At 50.8% G+C, this 22,216-nt stretch overlaps 1 protein-coding gene across 1 annotated transcript; it reads right to left on the bottom strand.

The window, feature by feature from the left end:
* Positions 1 to 16,797: 16,797 nt before the first annotated feature.
* On the bottom strand, positions 16,798 to 18,036 carry ANKRD9 (ankyrin repeat domain 9). The gene has a single exon (XM_038749844.1). The coding sequence runs from the start codon at positions 17,839 to 17,841 to the stop codon at positions 16,948 to 16,950; it is 894 nt and encodes a 297-aa protein (XP_038605772.1). The 5' UTR covers positions 17,842 to 18,036; the 3' UTR covers positions 16,798 to 16,947.
* Between the last annotated feature and the right edge of the window lie 4,180 nt (positions 18,037 to 22,216).

Genomic DNA, 22,216 nt, shown 5'->3' with positions numbered 1-22,216 from the left:
GCTTACTGTGTGCAGAGCACTGTGCTAAGCCCTTGGGGGAGTTCATTCTTTCAGAGTTGGTAAACACATTCCCTGCCCAGGAGGAGCTTGCAACGTAGAGAGGGAAACAGTGCTATAAAGCAGTATGACTTAATGGAAAGAGAACGGGCTTGGGAGTCAGAGGACTTGGGTTCTAATCCTGACTCTCTAGACTGTGAGCCCACTGTTGGGTAGGGACCGTCTCTATATGTTGCCAACTTGTACTTCCCAAGCGCTTAGTCCAGTGCTCTGCACACAGTAAGCACTCAATAAATACGATTGATTGACTCCACCACTTGCCTGCTGTGTGACCTTGGGCAATCCGCTTAACTTCTCTGTGCCTGTTATCTCCAGTGCTTAGAACAGTGCTTTGCACATAGTAAGCACTTAACAAATACCATCATTATTGTTATTATTATTATCTAACTGTGAACGCGCCCCTGGGGCAACCTGATTACCTTGAATCCACCCCTGCACTTAAGAACAGTGCTCGGCACATAGTAAGCACTTAACAAGTACCATAATAATAATAACAATGAATAAATACAAAAGTGCTGTGAGCCTGAGAGTGGGGTGAATCAATCAATCAATCAGTGGTGTTTATTGGGTGCTGACTATGTGCACAGCACTGTTCTAAGCACTTGGGAGAGTATAGTAGAGGGTACAAATCCAAGTAGAGGGAGTAGGAGAAGTGAGGGCTTAGTCGGGGAAGACTACTTGGAAAAGGTGTGATTTTTAATAAGGTTTTGAAGGTGGGGAAGAGTGGTGGTCTGTTATATGTGGAGGGGGAAGGAGTTCTGTATATATGTATATATGGTTGTACATATTTATTACTCTATTTATTTATTTATTTATTTTACTTGTACATTTCTATCCTACTTATTTTATTTTGTTGGTATGTTTGGTTCTGTTCTCTGTCTCCCCCTTTTAGACTGTGAGCCCACTGTTGGGTAGGGACTGTCTCTGTGTGATGCCAATTTGTACTTCCCAAGCGCTTAGTACAGTGCTCTGCGCATAGTAAGCGCTCAATAAATACGATTGATTGATTGATTGATTGATTCTGGGTCAGAGGGCGAGCATGGGCAAGGGGTCAGCAGTGAGATAGATGAGATGGAGGTACAGGGCCCAAGTTGACTTGAGAGGAGCGGAGCGTGTGGACTGGGTTGTAGTAGGAAACCAGTTAAGTAAGGTAGGAGGAGATGAGCTGATTGAGTGCCTTAAGGTCAATTAATTAATTTGATGCAGAGGTAGAAGGGCAACCACTGGAGGCTAACGAGGAGTGGAGAAAAATGGACTGAACTGTTTTGTAGGAAAATGATCCGGGGGCGGAGTGAAGTATGGACTGGAGTGTGGAGAGACAAGAGGCAGGGAAGTCAGCAAGGAAGTTGATATAATAATTGCGGTAGGATAGGATAAGTGCTTGGACTATCAATCAATCAATCGTATTTATTGAGTGCTTACTGTGTGCAGAGCACTGTACTAAGCGCTTGGGAAGTACAAGTTGGCAACATGTAGAGACAGTCTCTACCCAACAGTGGGCTCACAGTCTAAAAGGGGGAGACAGAGAACAAAACCAAACATACTAACAAAATTAAATAGAATAGATATGTACAAGTAAAATAAATAACTAAATAAATAGAGTAGTAATGAGAAGCAGCATGGCCCAGTGGAAAGAGCACGGACTTTAGAGTCAGAGGTCATGGGTTCAGATCCCGGCTCCTCCACTTGTCAGCTGGGTGACTTTGGGCAAGTCATTTAACTTCTCTGTACCTCAGTTACCTCATCTGTAAAATGGGGATTAAGACTGTGAGCCCCCCGTGGGACAATCTGATCACCTTGTAACCTCCCCAGCGCTTAGAACACTGCTTTGCACATAGTAAGCGCTTAATAAATGCCATCATTATTATTATTATTATTAATGTGAAAACAGTTTGGATGGAGAGGAAAGGGAGGATTGATGAAGAGACGGGAACGAATTGAGTTCAGAAGAGAGGGTGGTGCTGAGGGAGTCAGTCTGTGCATCAGAGGAAGGTAGTTTGGGTATGGAGACTAATGGAGCATGATGTCTTGAAAAAATTGGTGTGGATCAAAAGCTCGGACCTCTCCATGGGGGAATAGGACAGATTTGCGAGGAAGGGTGTTTTCATTCATTCATTTATTGAGCGCTTACTGTGTGCAGAGCACTGGACTAAGCACTTGGAAAGTACAATTCGGCAACAGGTAGAGACAATCCCTACCCAACCACGGGGTCACAGTCTAGAAGGGGGAGACAGACAACAAAACAAAACAAATAGATGGGCATCAATAGCCACGCTGCTCCTTCTGGGGGACGACAGGGTGGGCAGAAAGGCCCCATGGAGAGAAGGCAGGTGAGGAGGTTGTGGTTGGGTAGAGATTGTACAGTGATTTGAGATGATGAGATCGATGGGCGTCAAAGTTGGTGAGTGGGTGAGGTGGGGTGCAGCTGGAGACCAGTGGATTTGAGGAGTGAGAGAAAACGGGCAGCAGAAGTGTCATTGGGAATATGCACGTGGATATGGATCATCATCATCATCATCATCATCAATCGTATTTATTGAGCGCTTACTGTGTGCAGAGCACTGTACTAAGCACTTGGGAAGTACAAATTGGCAACATATAGAGACAGTCCCTACCCAACAGTGGGCTCACAGTCTAAAAGGGGGAGACAAAACCAAACATACTACAAAATAAAATAGAATAGATATGTACAAGTAAAATAAATAAATAAATAAATAGAGTAATAAATATGTGCAAACATATATACATATATACAGGTGCTGTGGGGAAGGGAAGGAGGTAAGATGGGATGGAGAGGGGGATGAGGGGAAGAGGAAGGAAGGGGCTCAGTCTGGGAAGGCCTCCTGGAGGAGGTGAGCTCTCAGTAGGGCCTTGAAGGGAGGAAGAGAGCTAGCTGGGCGGATGGGCAGAGGGAGGGCATTCCAGGCCCGGGGGATGACGTGGGCCGGGGGTCGACGGCGGAACAGGCGAGAACGAGGCCCGGTGAGGAGATTAGCGGCAGAGGAGCGGAGGGTGCGGGTTGGGCTGTAGAAGGAGAGAAGGGAGGTGAGGCAGGAGGGGGCGAGGGGATGGATGGACAGCCTTGAAGCCCAGGGGGAGGAGTTTCTGCCTGATGCGCAGATTGATTGGTAGCCACTGGAGATTTTTGAGGAGGGGAGTAATATGCCCAGAGCGTTTCTGGACAAAGATAATCCGGGCAGCAGCAAGAAGTATGGATTGAAGTGGGGAGAGACACGAGGATGGGAGATCAGAGAGAAGGCTGATGCAGCAGTCCAGACGGGATAAGATGAGAGCTTGAATGAGCAGGGTGTCCCCAAGGAACAATGGAGAAAGAGAAAGAATGTAAGAAAGGGATCAAAACGGTCCAGAAAGTTGGAGGTGGGGCCGAGGGGGCAGTAGGTATCTTTTTCCCTCCTGTCCCCTGCCCCACGCCACTTGCTATCATCAGCAAACCTTCGCCCCATCTGCTCCTCATTGCAGTGAACCCTGCGGGGTCTTGTTGGAAAATCCGTGGCGAGAGAGTGAAATAAATCAACATCGTTGTCAACATCTGTTCTCTCCCCAGGACTCTTGGCCCCCATGCAAGGGGATCTCTCTAGCTGAATATTATTCAAGATTTAAAATGTCCTTTTCCACAGAATGTATTTAGAGACCCCGTTGCACTGTTGGAATGTTAAATAAGCCCTGTTTGGCTCAGAGGTACGAATGTGATGTTCCGAAGCAAAATCTTTGATGCAAAGTAGCTACGGGGATTCAAAGTACAACCAAATCATTTGGCTTACCCTGGAGTCTTAGCCCCTTGTTGTAGAGATGGCATTGGCCAAATTAAACAAATAACCCGTTAGGGTTGGAAGTAAATGAGTTCTGAACGTTTGCACCCGTTGCCCCGGGGTGGAACACCCTCGCATCAGAAACCAGCCATTCTTTTTGCATTGTCCTTGTGAGGTGGGAAACAGTGAAAGTAGCTCAGAGATCAGAAATCAGAAAGGATCTTTGGCCAGAGAGGTAGCACACAAAGAGTATAAAAGTTTTGTGGCTGCCTTTCCGCCTGTTGTTTAGAAACACTGCACATAATAATGATGGCATTTATTATAAAGGTTTTGTGGCTGCCTTTCTGCCTGTTGTTTAGAAACATTGCACATAATAACGATGGCATTTATTAAGCGCTTACTATGTGCAAAGCACTGTTCTAAGCGCTGGAGAGGCTACAGAGTGATCAGGTTGTCCCTCGGAGGGCTCACAGTCAATCCCCATTCTACAGATGAGGCACAGAGAAGTTAAGTGACTTGCCCGAAGTCACACAGCTGACAATTGGCAGAGCCGGGATTTGAACCCACGACCACTGACTCCAAAGTCCATGCTGTTTCCACTGAGCCACGCTGCACTTCCTCTCCCCCTCGTCCCCCTTTCCATCCCCCCCATCTTACCTCCTTCCCTTCCCCACATCACCTGTATATATGTATATATGTTTGTACATATTTATTACTCTATTTATTTTACTTGTACATATCTATTCTATTTATTTTATTTTGTTAGTATGTTTGGTTTTGTTCTCTGTCTCCCCCTTTTAGACTGTGAGCCCACTGTTGGGTAGGGACTGTCTCTATATGTTGCCAATGTGTACTTCCCAAGCGCTTAGTACACTGCTCTGCACACAGTAAGCGCTCAATAAATACGATTGATGATGATGATGATGACATGGGCACTCGAGTCAGAGTTGATTCTGAATCAAACAGCTTGGCCTCGTGGAAAGCACACGAGCCTGGGAATCAGAGGACCTGGGTTCTAATTCTGCCCCTTCCACTTGCCTGCTGTGTGACCTTGGGCAAGTCGCTTCACTTCTGGGTCTCAGTTTCCCCACCTGAAAATGAGGAAGCAGCATGGCTTAGGGGACAGAGCCCAGGCCTGGGGGGCAGAAGGTCTTGTTTTGTTTTGTATCTAGGAGGATTAAAGTGGCGTAGAGGCTGTTAGATTTGGCAAGGAGGAAGTCATTGGTGAATTTAGAAAGAGTAGTTTCTGGGGAGTGAAGGGGGTGGAGCCAGATTGCAGGGGGTCAAGGAAGGAATTGGAGGAGAGGAAGAGAGACAGCAGGTGTAAACAACTTTTTTGTAACGATATTTGTTTTATACTTACTATGTGCCAGGCATTGTACTCACCTGAGGAGTTTGGAAAGGAATGGTAGAAGAGGGATGGGGTAATATCTGGAGGGAGCCATGGGGTCTAGCGAGGGTTTTGGTGCAGGGCTAGGAAATAGATAGGGGTAGGAACTAGATGGGTGTGTTTGAAAGAAGTGGGGAAGGTGCCATTAGAGAGTGAGTACAGAGTTTTGTACAGATGTATTACTTTATTACTCAATTTTACTTGTACGTATTTACTATCGTATTTATTTTATTTTGTTAATATGTGGTGTTGTGTTGTCTGTCTCCCCCTTCTAGACTGTGAGCCCGCTATTGGGTAGGGACTGTCTCTGTATGTTACCAGCTCGTACGTCCCAAGCACTTAGAACAGTGCTCTGCACACAGTAAGCGCTCAATAAATACCATTGAATGAATGAATGAGTGCTTGAAGATGCTGGTCAGGGAGGGAAGAAGGGAGGGGGCAAGTGTTTTAATGAGGTGTGGAGGGATGGAGTTGGATGTGCAGGTGGAAAGTGTAGATTTTAAGGAGGAGGAGGGAGTGGGAATTCTTTGGGGTGGAGAGCACTAGCTAGAGGAGCAGCAGCTGGAGCACTCTGGGATGGCAGGATGGCTTCTTCTTGAACAAGGACATATAGCGGGTTTCTCTTTCCCGCCCTCGCCGCTGGTCAGGGAGGACCATGAGGGAGGGCCAGAAAAGGGTGGAGACATCGTGGCTCCCTAATTTGGATAATTTCTGGGGTTTAGGGAATGTGAGATGATCTCACAGCCTTCCCAGACTGAGCCCCTTCCTTCCTCTCCCCCTCGTGCCCCTCTCCATCCCCCCCATCTTACCGCCTTCCCTTCCCCACAGCACCTGTGTATATGTATATATGTTTGTACATATTTGTTACTCTATTTATTTATTTTACTTGTCCATATCTATTCTATTTATTTTATTTTGTTAGTATGTTTGGTTTTGTTCTCCGTCTCCCCCTTTTAGGCTGTGAGCCCACTGTTGGGTAGGGACTGTCTCTGTATGTTGCCAACTTGTACTTCCCAAGCGCTTAGTACAGTGCTCTGCACACAGTAAGTGCTCAATAAATACGATTGATGATGATGATGATGATGGTGTTAGAGGATGGCGTTTGTGGCCAAGGAGAAGGCAGGGACTGTGTCCAGCCTAATTGTCTTGTTTTGTATGTAACCCAGTACTTACTATGTACTTGGTACTTAGAGAAGCAGTGTGGCTTAGTGGATTTGGACTTGTATTTGGACTTGTACTTTCCAAGCGCTTAGTACAGTGCTCTGCACACAGTAAGCGCTCAATAAATACGATTGATTGATAGAGCCCGGACCTGGGAGTTGGAAGGTCATGGGTTCTAATTCCTGCTCCGCCACATATCTGCTGTGTGACCTTGGGGAAGTCATTTTACTTTTCCGTACCTGTTACCTCTTCTGTAAAATGCGGATTGAGTTGGTGAGTCCCACAAGGTACAGGGACCGTGTCCAACCCGATTTGCTTGTATTCACCCCAGCGTTTAGTACTGTGCTTGGCACATAGTAAGTACTCAACAAATACCACAATTATTATTAGTAAAGCACTTAACAAATACACGATTCTTATTCTTATCACTTCTCAGCAAATCCACCCCATTTAAGATATATGGAAGGTTGTTTCCTGTAATAATAACAATTGGGGTATTTGACAAGCACTTACCAAGCACTAGTGCTGAGGTAGATAAAAGATATTCAGAGCCCACTGTTGGGTAGGGCTCCATATGTTGCCAACTTGTACTTCCCAAGCGCTTAGTACAGTGCTCTGCACACAGTAAGCGCTCAATAAATATGATTGATTGATTGATTGATATTCAGGTGCCACATGGGGCTCACAGACTAAGTAGGAGGGAGAACAGGCATTGAATCCCCATTTTGCCGACGAGGGAACTGAGGCATAAAAAGAAAAGTAGTATTTCCGCTCTTATATTGGGATTTCTTTGAGACTGCGAGCCCACTGTTGGGTAGGGACTGTCTCTATATGTTGCCAACTTGTACTTCCGAAGCGCTTAGTACAGTGCTCTGCACACAGTAAGCGCTCAATAAATATGATTGATTGATTGATTGATTTCAGTTATTGAAGAAAGGGAAGCAGAGCTACCTTTCCCTGAGCCTCTGGAGGAATTAATTGTAGCTGTTGTAATTGTGATTTTAACGTCACTGGGCAGGCTGGATGGACTCTTTTACATTGAAGAGGTCATCCCAGCATCAGACTATCCTCTTCTTACTCCCCCATTCCCCCAGTCTCCCCTCCCTGCCCCACCTCCCACACAAAATAGACACCTCCTGGTCTCCATTCCAAATGAATTCGGCGGTTCATTCCTCCCTAAACTGAGATGGCTTTGATAAGCGTAATTGACCCATTCGGTGCTATGTTTAGTGACATTCCGAGTCTCAAATTCCCTGGGCAAGGATTATGTTTTCATCTTCCATTCTGTCTCCAGCCAGCCGCTGCTGTGACATTTCCCTGTGTGGTTGCCCCCTCTCCCCTCCTACACACACACGCACACACGTACACACACACACACAATCTGACAGTGAAGTCAACCAGTTCTAAGTGCTTTTGTCATCTTGGTGTTTTTCATCCTCAGTTTGTTGTTTCAGCTTAGTAGGAGGCTGGTTGCCCGGGAGCAGGCTTTGCTGTACCCAGGGTGAATGGGATAAGAGAGTGAGGCCGGAGCAGGGAACGCGTCTACCAACTCTGTTACATTGTGCTTTCCTAAGCACTTAATACGGTGCTCTGCATCCAAAAAGCGCTCAATAAATACCGTTGATTGATTCATTGGGCTAGAGGTGCAACCTGGCTCAGACTCGCCAGCCTCTTCCAGTCAGGGACCAGGTGTAGGGAGCCTGCTCTGCCTGGGGGAAGGACAGGGTCTGGCTGATTTAGCCAGCTAATCCAAATTAGGGAAGGAGGTTTCTGGAGCAGACCCCATTAACGGCTGGGCTCTAGGTTTGGGCTCCACCCCTGCGTGTGCTGTGTGACTTCGGACAAGCCACTGAGCCTCTCTGGGCCTCTCCTCATCTGGACGATAGAGATATCACATCGGGCCTCCCTGCGTCTGGGGGTTGGTGCGAGGACATTGCTTGGAAAAACCTTTAAATTAAAGGGAAGAAAGAGGTTATGGAAATCCAGCCTGGGGAAAGAACTGTAAACTCCAACTTAACCAATTCAAGTCAGAAATTTGGGGAGGAAAACGGTCCTACCCTCGTTAAGAGGAATGGCAACACCGGGAGCCCTGGGCTGGGTGGGGAGACTTGGATGGCCAGTGGATTCAGTCCAGACAGGGGGTCAGGAGGCTAGCGTGGCAGCATCATGGGGAGTCAAGAATTTGAGTTTTTATCATTATGCGGGGCTTTGGTGAGGTTGCGGGGTAGGCACCTCTAGTCAACTGGAGCTTAAATAGTGAAATCCACGTAGGAAAAACAAAAAGGAATTGTTTTTAACTCAGCAACTGAGAGTGGCCGGGAGCAGTTCCAAAGAAAGGCGTCTCCCTGTTGCCTGGCTTCTCTCACGCTTCTCAGCACCAAGAATCAACCCCACAGCCCCTTTAGGGTTGAAATCAGGACTTCCCTCTCTCCCCCTCCCTGCCTTTTTTGCAGCTCCTAGGTCTGGTTCTGTCTGCAGATTTGACAATGCTCACTTTTGAATAATTCATCAGATTTAGGGGGTTGGAGAGACTGTGAGTGTGTTTGTGTTTGTGTGTGTGTGTGCTTGCTTTTAACTGTTCCAAGTGACAGGTTAATGGGAAACAAGGAAGGAAAATATGCCTCAGGGGGCAGGAGCGGCTTTGCTTCCACATTAATAATAATAATAGTATTTGTTAAGTGTTTATTATGTGCCAAGCACTGTTCTAAGCACTAGGGTAGATATGGAGTAAGGTTGGACACAGGCCCTATCCCATATGGGACTCCCAGTCTCAATCCTCATTTTACAGATGAGGTACCTGAGGCACAGAGGAGTGATGTGATTTGCCCAAGGTCACACCCAGCAGACAAGTGGCAGAACTAGGATTAGAACGCATGACCTGACTCCCAGGGCTGTGCTCCATCCACTACATCATACTGCTTCTCTAATCTTCACCCAGGAGCCACCCAGCCTCGAAGAGGAGCTTTGACCTTGTCCTGCTCCCTCCAGGTCCCTGCTGACCTCTGAGAATGGGGGTGGAGGGGAAGCAGCAGGAATTAGGCCCTGCCAAGGAAGGGAAGGTGTCTTGGCTTACACCAGAGAATCCCAACCCCATCCCTATAGCCACCCAACCTGGGATGCTGTCCAGCACAGGGGAGGAACCTGGACACCACATTCCCATCTACAGAGCAACCCTACTCAGGGAGGTGACTGGAGGGTGTCCCCACCAGCCAGCAGGAGCATAATAATAATAATAATAATGGCATTTATTAAGCGCTTAGTATGTGCAAAGCACTGTTCTAAGTGCTGGGGAGGTTACAAGGTGATCAGGTTGTCCCACGGGGGGCTCACAGTCTTCATCCCCATTTTACAGGTGAGGGAACTGAGGCCCAGATAAGTGAAGTGACTTGCTCAAAGTCACCCAGCTGACAATTGGCAGAGCCGGGATTTGAACCCATGACCTCTGACTCCAAAGCCCAGGCTCTTTCCACTGAGCCACGCTGCTTGGGAGGCGGGGGTCTCCTGGTCCAGGGCCCTGGGGGGGTGAGGAGGGGAATCTTCTTTCTTCATCTGAGGATGCTAGGAATTTGTTGAGGTAGGGAGGATTGTGTGCACTAGAACTCGGATTAATATGTGGGCCTTGCAATCTCTCTCCTCTAGACTTTCTATTCGTGTACAAGTCCTTCCCTTCCCTCAAAAGTTTCCCCCCTCATTTCCTACTGCCCCCAGCACCAGCAACTGTCCCGTCCCCCACCCCTCACCTCCCCATTGCCCTGAAAAAGGCCCCAGGGCAGGGATCATCATCATCATCATCAGTCGTATTTATTGAGCGCTTACTGTGTGCAGAGCACTGTACTAAGCGCTTGGGAAGTACAAGTTGGCAACGTATAGAGACGGTCCCTACCCAACAGGGATGGCACATGAGCACCCAATAGGATGGGGAAGGAAGGACTTCTTTCTTGAATCTCCTGGCTGGCAAAGCTCAGGCCTTTATGCTCCTGGTTGAAGTTTCTGTATCTACATTCGTGGAAGGGAGTAGTAGTGGGGAATAAAATATCAGATAATATAGAGCAAGAGAGGGAGAGCATCGGCTGGGGGGACTTGTCAGTGAGGGAAAGACAGCCCTGCCACCAGTGTCAGCAGAGCCAGAGAGGGGTAGTGTGCCACAAAGCAGCCCCCAGTGAAAAATCCACTCACAGATCATGGTACGGTCACCCTATTTTAACACTGCTATCCAATTTCTGTGGATCCTCTACCAGAACGATTGCAGATGGAGGTGGGGTGTTCTGGGAGAGATGTGTTCATGGCGTTGCCGTGGGTCGGAGACGACTCGACTGCCTAAGATTTCTGGGCCAACTCCCTATGGCTCCAGAAGCTCATTGTGGGCAGGGAATGAATCTGTTCGTTGTTATATTGTACTCTCCCAAGTGCTTAGTACAGTGCTCTGCACACAGTAAGCGTTCATTAAATACGGCTGAGTGAATGAATGGATGAATCCCACAGGACACGGGAGGAAAGGCGGACTTCTCCGGAGAGCCTCTAGCATCCACCCACTGGTTCCTGGGGCAGTCAGTCTGTGGGCTTCTGGTCTGCCAAGCTCTGCTCTTGGCTCTTTCCTCACACTGACCACCAGAAGCTTCCGTCCCCTGCCAGGGGATCCCCTCCACCCCCCGCCCACCCCCACCAGCCACAAAATTGCCCCCCTCTCTTCATCTTCCCCACCTCCTCAAAAGTCTGGATTACCTGATTTTTCTGCCCGATCCACTGAGCACGTAAGGAACCCAGCTGGTCAGCAGTGGGGAGGTCGTGTCCTACCAGTCAATAGGTCAATCAATGGTACTGAGCGCTTACTATGTGCAGAGCACTGTACTAAACACTTGGAAGAGTACATTGGAGTCCTTAGGTGAAATGGAAGCGCTGAAGTGACAGTAGCGGGGGATATAGGGAGGGGAGATGAGAGATTAGTCTGGGAAGGCCTCCTGAAAGAGATGTGATTTCAAAGGGCTTTGAAGATGGGAAGAGCGGTGGTCTGCCGGATGTAAAGGGGTTCCAGGCAAAAGGGAGGATGTGAGAAAGAAATTAGAGGTGAGAGAGACAAGAACAAGACACGGTGAGAGGAGCGGAGCAGGCGAGCTGGAGCTGAGTGGGAGGTTAAGTAGAGGGGAGAGAGCTGGTTGAGTGCCTTAAAGCCAACAGCCAGGAATTTCTGCTTAATATGGGCTTAATATGAGCCCCTTCCTTCCTCTCCCCCTCGTCCCCCTCTCCATCCCCCCCATCTTACCTCCTTCCCTTCCCCACAGCACCTGTATATATGTATATATGTTTGTACATATTTATTACTCTATTTTATTTGTACATAACTATTCTATTTATTTTATTTTGTTAGTACGTTTGGTTTTGTTCTCTGTCTCCCCCTTTTAGACTGTGAGCCCACTGTTGGGTAGGGACTGTCTCTATATGTTGCCAATTTGTACTTCCCAAGCGCTTAGTACAGTGCTCTGCACATAGTAAGCGCTCAATAAATACGATTGATGATGTGGAGAGGAATGGCCTGGTGGAAAGAACAAGGGCCCGGGGAGCCAGAGGACCTGGGTTCTAATCCCGGCTCCACCATTTGCCTGATTTGTGACCTTGTGCCTCAGCTGTAAATGAGGATTCAATCCCTGTTCTCCCTCTCTCTCATTCATTTAGATCGCGAGCCCCACGTGGGACAGGGACTGTGCCCCAAGTGCATCTCTCGTGTCTATCCCAGGGCTTAGTATCATGTTTGGCACATAGAAAGAGCTTAACGAATACCGCGATGACTATTATTGTCGTCAGTGACCTTGTCGCCAACTTGGGGGCCGGAGCTATTTGTGCCCAGGAACGTTATAGAGTCTGTTTGTTGGAAGGGCGTCCAGCCGAAGAGCCTCGTCACGGCATCAATATTTGCACTGCCCTCTGAAACACGCGGCAGCTTGCGTTTCCCCGAGCCGCTGAATTCCAGGCACAGAGACCAGGGAAGAGAGCCGACAGGCTCCAGCGTAGGGCTGCCCATTCTAGGGAGACTGGAAGCTCGTTGTGGGCAGGCCCAAGCACTTAGTATAGTACTCTACACATTGTAGGCAGTCCATAAATACGATTGACCGACAGAGGTGAAAGTCCCTGCCGGTCCGGGACCATGGTGTAGTGAATACAGCGTGCGCCTGAGAGTCAGAAACTCATGGTTTCTAATCCCAGCTCCGCCACTTGTCTGCTATGTGACCCTGGTCAAGTCACTTCTCAGTGCCTCAGTTACCGCATCTGAAAAATGGGGATTGAGACCGTGAGCCTCAAGTGGGACAGGGTCTGTGTCCAGCCCGATTTGTTTGTATCCAGCCAGAGCTTAGAACAGCAAGCGCTTAACAAATACCATAATTATTATTACGCTGTTGGGTAGGGACTGTCTCTATATGTTGCCAACTTGTACTTCCCAAGCGCTCAGTACAGTGCTTTGCACACAGTAAGCGCTCAATAAATACGATTGATTGATTATGGCAGGCCTGCTGGTGACCTCCATCTGAAAGCCAACACTCTTTCCCAACAGGCATCTTTCTAACATTCTCGAGTAGAAAGGGGAGAATTCCAGTCTGAAAGGAGAGGCTGGGCAGCTCTGCTTCATCCAAATAATAATAATAATAATGGCATTTAAGTGTTTACTATGTTCTAAGCGCTGGGGAGGATACTAGGTGATCAAGTTGTCCCATGTGGGGCTTACAGTCTTAATCCCTATTTTACAGATGAGGGAACTGAGGCACAGAGAAGTGACTTGCCCAAAGTCACCCAGCTGACAATTGGTGGAGCTGGGATTTGAACCCATGACCTCTGACTCCCAAGCCTGTGCTCTTTCCACTGAGCCACGTGCACCTTTTGAGCCCGCTGCTGCCAGCTTTCTGTTCTATTGTACTCCCCCAGGAGCTTAGTACAGTGCTCTGCATACAGTAAACACTCAGTAGATACTATTGATAGATTAATTATTGGCTCCTGCTGGGTTGTCTGCCAGCGGACTGCTGGCAGACAAGCACAATGGTGACAGAGCAAAGGGGAAAGCTGAGCAAAGGATCTGAAAATGATAATGATGGGACTTTTTAAGTGGGCACTAGGTTGCAGAATCTGTGCTTAGCGCTGATATAAGGTGCAAGGTGATCAATCAATCGTATTTATTGAGCGCTTACTTTGTGCACAGCACTGTACTAAGCACTTGGGAAGTACAAGTTGGCAACATATAGAGACAGTCCCTACCCAACAGTGGGCTCACAGTCTAAAAGATTGGATTGGATACTCTCCCTCCCCGCAATGGGGCTCACGGTCTAAAAAGGGAGGGTGATAGAAAGTCACACTTGGCGTTCTCTTCCCAGCTCAGCCCCTGACCTGCTCTACGCTTCTTCCCTTGGATGGCTCGCTTAAGCCTCTCTGTGCCTCTGTTTCCTCGTATTTAAATTAAGTTAATACTTCCTGCCTTTGTCTCCATGACAGGGCCGTCATTAGCTTGGTTCAATAATACAGTTACCCGTTTCACTTGTTTATTTCCCTTTTTTCAGCAGGGGGATTCACCTGGTAGTTGCTGGTTGATGGGTTAGCTGTACGGTTGGGAAAGCCTGACATACATATCTGCCCAGGAATGAATTGCTAATGAAATCTGAATTCGTGTGTTCTTGTTTGTCGTTTGTTCAGGTCAAAGATTATCAATCAATCGTTGGTATTTATTGGGTGCTTACTGTGTGCAGAGCACTGTGCTAAGCCCTTGGGGGAGTTCGTTCTTTCAGAGTTGGTAAACACATTCCCTGCCCAGGAGGAGCTTGCAACACAGAGAGGGAGACAGTGCTATAAAGCAGTATGGCTTAATGGAAAGAGCACGGGCTTGGGAGTCTCTGTCCCACATGAGGCTCACGGTAGGAGGGAGGAGGAGTTCGTCCCTGTGTCCCCAGATGAGGAAACTGAGGCACGGAGAAGTGAAGTGACTTGCCCAGGGTCAGCAGATGAGTAGAATTCCTCAATTCTAGAATTCCTAGAATTCCTGCCTAGAATTCCTCAACAACAACTCTCTCCTCGACCCCCTCCAGTCTGGCTTCCGTCCCCTTCATTCCACGGAAACTGCGCTCTCAAAGGTCACCAATGACCTCCTGCTTGCCAAATCCAACGGCTCATACTCTGTCCTAATCCTCCTCGACCTCTCAGCTGCCTTTGACACTGTGGACCACCCCCTTCTCCTCAACACGTTATCTGACCTTGGCTTCACAGACTCCGTCCTCTCCTGGTTCTCCTCTTATCTCTCCGGTCGTTCTTTCTCAGTCTCTTTTGCAGGCTCCTCCTCCCCCTCCCATCCTCTTACGGTGGGGGTTCCCCAAGGTTCAGTGCTTGGTCCCCTTCTGTTCTCAATCTACACTCACTCCCTTGGTGACCTCATTTGCTCCCACGGCTTCAACTATCATCTCTACGCTGATGACACCCAGATCTACATCTCTGCCCCTGCTCTCTCCCCCTCCCTCCAGGCTCGCATCTCCTCCTGCCTTCAGGACATCTCCATCTGGATGTCCGCCCGCCACCTAAAGCTCAACATGTCGAAGACTGAGCTCCTTGTCTTCCCTCCCAAACCTTGTCCTCTCCCAGACTTTCCCATCTCTGTTGACGGCACTACCATCCTTCCCGTCCCACAAGCCCGCAACCTTGGTGTCATCCTCGACTCCGCTCTCTCATTCACCCCTCACATCCAAGCCGTCACCAAAACCTGCCGGTCTCAGCTCCGCAACATTGCCAAGATCTGCCCTTTCCTCTCCATCCAAACTGCTACCCTGCTCATTCAAGCTCTCATCCTATCCCGTCTGGACTACTGCACTAGCCTTCTCTCTGATCTCCCATCCTCGTGTCTCTCTCCACTTCAATCCATACTTCATGCTGCTGCCCGGATTATCTTTGTCCAGAAACGCTCTGGACATATTACTCCCCTCCTCAAAAACCTCCAATGGCTACCGATCAATCTGCGCATCAGGCAGAAACTCCTCACCCTGGGCTTCAAGGCTGTCCATCCCCTCGCCCCCTCCTACCTCACCTCCCTTCTCTCCTTCTACTGCCCAGCCCGCACCCTCCGCTCCTCCACCACTAATCTCCTCACCGTACCTCGCTCTCGCCTGTCCCGCCATCGACCCCCGACCCACGTCATCCCCCGGGCCTGGAATGCCCTCCCTCTGCCCATCCGCCAAGCTAGCTCTCTTCCTCTCTTCAAGGCCCTGCTGAGAGCTCACCTCCTCCAGGAGGCCTTCCCAGACTGAGCCCCTTCCTTCCTCTCCCCCTCGTCCCCCTCTCCATCCCCCCATCTTACCTCCTTCCCTTCCCCATAGCACCTGTATATATGTATATATGGTTGTACATATTTATTACTCTATTTATTTATTTATTTATTTATTTATTTTACTTGTACATTTCTATCCTATTTTATTTTGTTGGTATGTTTGGTTCTGTTCTCTGTCTCCCCCTTTTAGACTGTGAGCCCACTGTTGGGTAGGGACTGTCTCTATGTGATGCCAATTTGTACTTCCCAAGCGCTTAGTACAGTGCTCTGCACATAGTAAGCGCTCAATAAATACGATTGATTGATTGATTGATTGAGCCTGGGAATCAGAAGGACCTGGGTTCTAATCACAGCTCTGCTGCTTGTCTGCAGGGTGACCGGGCAAGTCACTTAACTTCTCTGCGCCTCCGTTCTCTTATCTGTAAAATGGGGATGAAGACTGCGAGCCCCAATACAAGCCCACAGTACAAGGACTGTGTCCAACCTGATTAGCTTGTATCTACCCCAGCGCTTAGAACAGTGCTTGGCACATAGCAAGCACTTAAATGCCATTAAAAAAAAATGGTGGAGCTGGGATTAGAACCCAGGTCCTCTGACTCCCAAGCCCGTGCTCTTTCCACTAAGCTGTGCTACTTCCCTAAAGGGGTGGGAATGCAACAGTCGCCTCGGTGGTTGGTCCAGGCCAGGCCAGGCCCACCCACCAGCCCCCCCGCCGCCCACCCGACACCCAACAGCAGCGAGACTGCGGGCGAGGGGCGAAAGCACAGCATGGGTGGGCTAGGCTCTGGGGTTGCTAGGCAGTAGTTTTGTGGTGCCGTTCCAGGCAAGGAAGACAAGACAGACACACACACAAACACAGGCACACCTTTCCTCCTACCCCCTATGCCCTGGACCAGCGAGCAGAGTTGGCCGTAACGAACACAGGTGACCAGGTGCACATCCTCGCACCTGAATACGTTGTACCTACCCCGGCATCTGGCACAAAACTAAGTGCTTAAGAAACACCATAACGCTTATTATTCCTGCTACTGAGCAGGTGGCTTGTCTTCAGGCAGACGGGCTGCTGCTGTGACTGCTACTGGGGTCGAAATCTTGCAACGCCGGACAACCGTGGACTTAGAGGGTTTTTTTTTTTTTAATAAAATAGATGTAAAGTGCCATTCCAACTCTTTGAAAAATAGTCTTTTCGGCTTAAAACAAGTGCACATTTATCAGGAAGAGCAGCTTCAACGGTCGCTTCGCACCCGGGTCGGGCCCCCTCAGCCGGCCATCCGGGCCGTCCCCTAGCTCTTCAGTTTCAGGTCCAGGGGTTTGAGGAAGGCGGGCAGGGGCAGCTGATCCAACGCCTCCGGGAAGTGCCGGGGGGAGATGGCCCGGACGAGGACCTGCATGGCCCGGGAGAAGAGGGACGGGGGGGCCAGGCCGGCGAGCCACTGGAACTTGGGCTCCCCGACGAGGGTCTGCCAGTGGCGCCTATCCTCCAGCAGCTGCGGGCGCATGGGGCAGGGGAAGCCGTGGGGGACGTAGAGGAACAGCAGGTCCAGCAGCAGCAGCTGGTCGCGGGGGGCTGCGCCCGAGCTCCGCCCGAGCCGCTGCAGCACGAGGTCGAGCGGCGTGTGACCGGCCGCGTCCCGCGGGCAGGGCGAGGCCCCGTGGCCCAGCAGCAGGAAGAGGCACTCGGGGCGGGCCAGCTCGCAGGCCACGTGCAGCGACGTCTGGCCCCCCTCCACCCGGCCGCAGCCCCGGCGGTCCAGGTAGCCGGCCCGCTCGCCGGCCGGGAGGTCCCGCACGGCCCGGAGGATGCGGCAGAGGATGTGGACGCGGTTGTAGCGGACGGCCATGGCCAGGTGAGGGGACGGGGCCTGGCAGCAGCTGAAGGTCGGGCTGGGCACGGCCAGCGCCCGCTGGGCGAACTTGCCCAGCAGGTACTGGGCGTAGGGCCGGTGGTCGTGGACCAGGGCGTAAAGCAGGGCCTCGGAGGGCGAGTAGGTGCTGGCCGTGCCGCCCTCCTCCCAGTGGAAGGCCTCCGTGGCCCGCATGTCCTCCAGGAACCAGACGGGCAGCAGGTCCCGCACGGCCTGGTAGAAGGCGAAGGAGGATTTCTTGCACTGCTTCTGGGCCCGCTCCTGGGCGCGGCTGCCGGGGCCGCTGCTCTGCCTCTTCACGTCCCAGGGCATGGTGGGGCGGGGGCGAGGGGCTGGCGTCACGGGGAACCCAGGCCCATGCTGGACTCCACGGGCGTCACCGGCAGCCCTGTTGGACCTAGAAGGAAGAAACGTTGAGGGGAAGCAGCGGGGTCAGGCAGGTGGAAAGAGCCCGGGAGGCAGGAGGACCTGGGTTCTAATCCTGGCTCAGCCACTCGTCTGCTGGGTGACCGCGGACGGGTCGCATCGCTTCTCTGGGCCTCAGTTACCTCATCTGGCAAACGGGGATTAAGACTGTGAGCCCTGTTTGGGTCCAACACAATTTGCTTGTATCGACCCCAGAGCTTAGAACAGTGCCTGGCACGTAACGAATACCATAAAAAAAACAAGCCCTCAAACCGATAAGATCCGTCATAAACGCACGTGGCCCAAGACCACCTCCTCCAGAAGCGCTTATGTATATATCTGTAATTTTACTCACTGGTATTGATGTCTGTCTCCCCTCTTCCTGACTGTGAGCTCGTTCTGGGCAGGGAACGTCACTGTTTATTGTTGTATTGTACTTTCCCAAGCGTTAGCGGACGAGTGAATGAATCTTGCTACGTCCTCATCACACTTCCTACTCACCAGCGCTCTTCACGACCGATCCCCCGGCCTCCTCCGCCAGCCAACTCCTTCCCTGCTGAATCCGCGTGGTTATATTTCCGAGGTTCATTTGGGGCTCTGTCTTTTCTCCCACGTTAGACAGGGTGTCTCAAGGTCAGGCTGGGCCCTGAGCAGCGTAAACTGAGGCCTGGGACCCCCGCCCCGGGAACCAGACGCCTACGTGGGCCAGGGCTCCACGCTCCAGACGGCAGCGTCCAATTCCTGAGCTGCAGTGGATTCCGCTTGGCTACAGTGGCCAACTGCAAGTTGTAATCCCAGCAACCAGGGTGACACTGCCCCTTGGAAGTGCACTTCTGCACTCCGATTGGATCAATATCAGTGGTGGGCACTTACTGTGTGCAGAACACTGTACTAAGCGCTTGGGAGAGTACAGCCCCACAAGGAGCTTACAGTCCAACCCCAGGTGCTGCGAACCGGGGAGAGGTCACGGAGTCCTGAGGGTGGAAGACAGGGTAGCTGAACCCATCCTGGGTCTGTCTGGGCTCGACTTTGGAGCAGCACATCATCATCATCATCAATCGTATTTATTGAGCGCTTACTATGTGCAGAGCACTGTACTAAGCGCTTGGGAAGTACAAATTGGCAACATATAGAGACAGTCCTTACCCAACAGTGGGCTCACAGTCTAAAAGGGGAAGACAGAGAACAAAAAAAAATACTAACAAAATAAAATAAATAGAATAGATATGTACTAGATGTAATAGTACAGTCGGGTTGTACGGGAAACCCATTGTCTGGGCAAGGCTCTGCTGTAGGGGCTCAGAAATAATAATCATAGTAATAGTATTTGTTAAGTTTTTTATGGTATTAAGCACTTACTGTGTGCCAAGCACTGGGGTCGATACCAGCTAATCAGGTTGGACGCAGTCCCCATCCCACATGGGGCTCACACTCTTAATCCCCATTTTCCAGATGAAGTAACAGGCACTGAGAAGTGAAGTGATTTGCCCAAGGTCACACAGCAGACACGTAAAAGAGCCAGGAGTAGGAACCCAGGTCTTTCTGACTCGCAGGGCTGTACTCTATCAATCAATCAATCATATTTATTGAGCGCTTACTGTGTGCAGAGCACTGTATTAAGTGCTTGGGAAGTACAAATTGGCAACATATAGAGACAGTCCCTACCCAACAGTGGGCTCAGCTTCCTTCCCCTTCACTGGATCCCCTTCCTGCCTCCTCCTCTAGCTGGACTGTTTCAGGGCTGGGAGCAGAGGGCCCAGGACCTGGTCTCAGCCCCTTTTTTAAAAAAACGGTATTTGTTAAGTGGTTACTATGTGCCAGGCACAGGGGTAGATACAAGGTAATCAGATCGGACACAGTCCCTGTCCCACATGGGGCTCACAATCTTAATCCCCATTTTACAGATGAGGTAACTGAGGCCCAGAGAAGTGAAGTTACTTGCCCGGTGGACCGGGGATTGGAACCCAGTGGGCAAGGGTTCTAGGCCCGTGCTCCAACCACTAAGTAACGCTGCTTCTCAGCTTCTCTGTTTGGGGGAGTAGCAGCTAACGCGTTTCTGGTTGGCCTTTATTTGCAAAAGGAGTGAGTTGTCTCCTTCCCTTCGCCTTACCTCCCTGTGCACCATTTATCACATCACCTCCTGAGTCCCCTAAAGACAAATGGGTCCCACCTCTCTTTCCACTTTGGGACCTATAGCCCCTGTCGGCTCCGGCAGACTCTGCCCAAATGGGCCGCCGGCACTCAGACTGTGGGCAGATTCCGGTCACTCCCAACGAGGGGCATGCTGCGGCATAGCAGGGGGGCTCTCCTGCTGGATCCTCCAAACCCATCCCTCCCGATGGGAGACTCGGCCGGTGGGCTCGCTTTCCCTGGACAGCAGATAGGAGAGGATGGCGTCGGATCAGAGCCCGGGCACCCGCCGCACCCGAGCGAACCATTCTGGCCTCGGCGTGGGACTGACCAGCAGCGGGGACCGGGGACTCTGGTCCTTCACCCGCCATGGGCAGCCTGCTTTTGAGAATCGAAATCCCAGCAGGGCCGGTCTACAGGGCTCCGGGTGCAAGAGATTCTAACCCATGGATGCAGTCTCTCTGCCGGCAGCATCGTCTCCAAACGGAAAGGGCAACGTTCAAGGCACCCACATCCCCAGGATGGCAATGACAGTTCAAGAAGTCTGACGTGATGGCAGAGGACCGTGGGAATCTGCTTGTGCTACTGGCTTTGCCCCCGGAAAGCGAAGCAGAGTGGTCTAGTGGACAGAACACGGGCCTGGGAATCCCTGCTCTCCCTCCTGGGTGACCTTGGGTGAGTCACTTAACTTTGCTGGGCCTCAGTTTCCTCATCTGTAAAACTTGCCTCCCTCCCCCTTAGACAGTGAATCCCGTGTGCAATGGGCACTGTATCTGATCTGATTATCTTGTATCTATCCCAACCCTTCCTACAGTGCCAGGGGCATCGCAAGGGCTTAAAAAATACCACAGTTATCATTATTATCATTATTACTAAAGAGCCCACACATCCTGCCAGATAAATGCCACACGTGCTTTTTGGAAGGTGAACTGAAGGAGGAAAATGATAGCCCCCGAAAGTCCGCCAGAAATGAGTTCTTCCTGCTTCAAACCCAAATCCCTTTCACCGCCCTTCATGTTCATCTTTTCCTGTTGTGGTGCTCTGTGCCTCCTCTCCCCACTCCCCACCCCTGACCTCGCTGAGCTGGATCACGGGCTTTCCTTAACCATCAGAACCACCATCCTAAATCAAACAGGTACCCCTCTCCTGCAGCCACAAAAATGGTTTGGGGCCTCCACTTCAGGTTCCCACTGAGATGAGACATTTCCAGTTTTGCTTGGAGCCTGGAGGAAAGGGGACTGTCCTAGGGGTCAGAAGGGCTTGGTTCTGATCTGTGGGGGAACTTCAGGTAAGTCACTGAACCCCTCTGAGCCTCACTCGCAAACACGGGTCTGATCTTCTCTGCCCTTCCCTCTCTCACAGGGCCAGAGAGATCACGGGCATGATGCCGCTCTGCCGTCTTGGAAAAAAGCAGGGAGATGAATCCCCGACAGGATCACGGCCCAGTGAGAGGTCGTGGCCCCAAAACCCTGTCAGAAAACCACTGATCCCTTCCCGTGGTGGCAAAACTAGGCGTCAGGGCTGGGCACGACAGCAGGAAGGCCACTTCTGTGTTGCTCAGCACCGGTGGGCAAACCACCACGCCATCAGACGAGGCCTCACCAGAGAGACTCCAGCCTCTCTCAGTGCCCCCCTGCCCAGGGAGTGTCTGGTACCTGCTGGAGAGACTGCTGGGCATTTGAGAAAGGAAGCAGGGTGGCCTAGTGGAAAGAGCCCGGGAATGGGAGTCGGAGGATCTGGGATCTAATTCCAGCTCTGCCAACTGCTTGCTGGGTCACCTCGGGCAAATCGCTAAACTTCTCTGTGCTTCTGTTTCCTCAACAGCAAAATGGAGATTCAATACCTGTTCTCCCTCCTGCTTGGACTGTGAGCCCCAGGCGGGCCAGGAACCGTGTCTGACGTGTACCTACCTCAGCGCTTAAAACCGTGAATGACGCGTAATAAGGGCTTAAAAACAAAAAGGTATAGACCTCTCTGGGAGTGGGGGCTTGTTGTTTCCTGCCGGACGCTACAATTAGTCCAGGACTTCCCCTCTGGCAGCCCCAGCTTCAGCTTGCCGGGGAGGAGGAGAGGGAGGTGATGTTGTGACATTGCAAAACCCGATAAGGAGCTTGTTGGGGCAGATAAACCTGGGCCGTTCAGCTCTGGGGCT

This window comes from Tachyglossus aculeatus, chromosome 1, assembly GCF_015852505.1.
Source record: "Tachyglossus aculeatus isolate mTacAcu1 chromosome 1, mTacAcu1.pri, whole genome shotgun sequence".
Taxonomy (NCBI): domain Eukaryota; kingdom Metazoa; phylum Chordata; class Mammalia; order Monotremata; family Tachyglossidae; genus Tachyglossus; species Tachyglossus aculeatus.
This window is presented reverse-complemented; position numbering and strand designations above follow the sequence as displayed.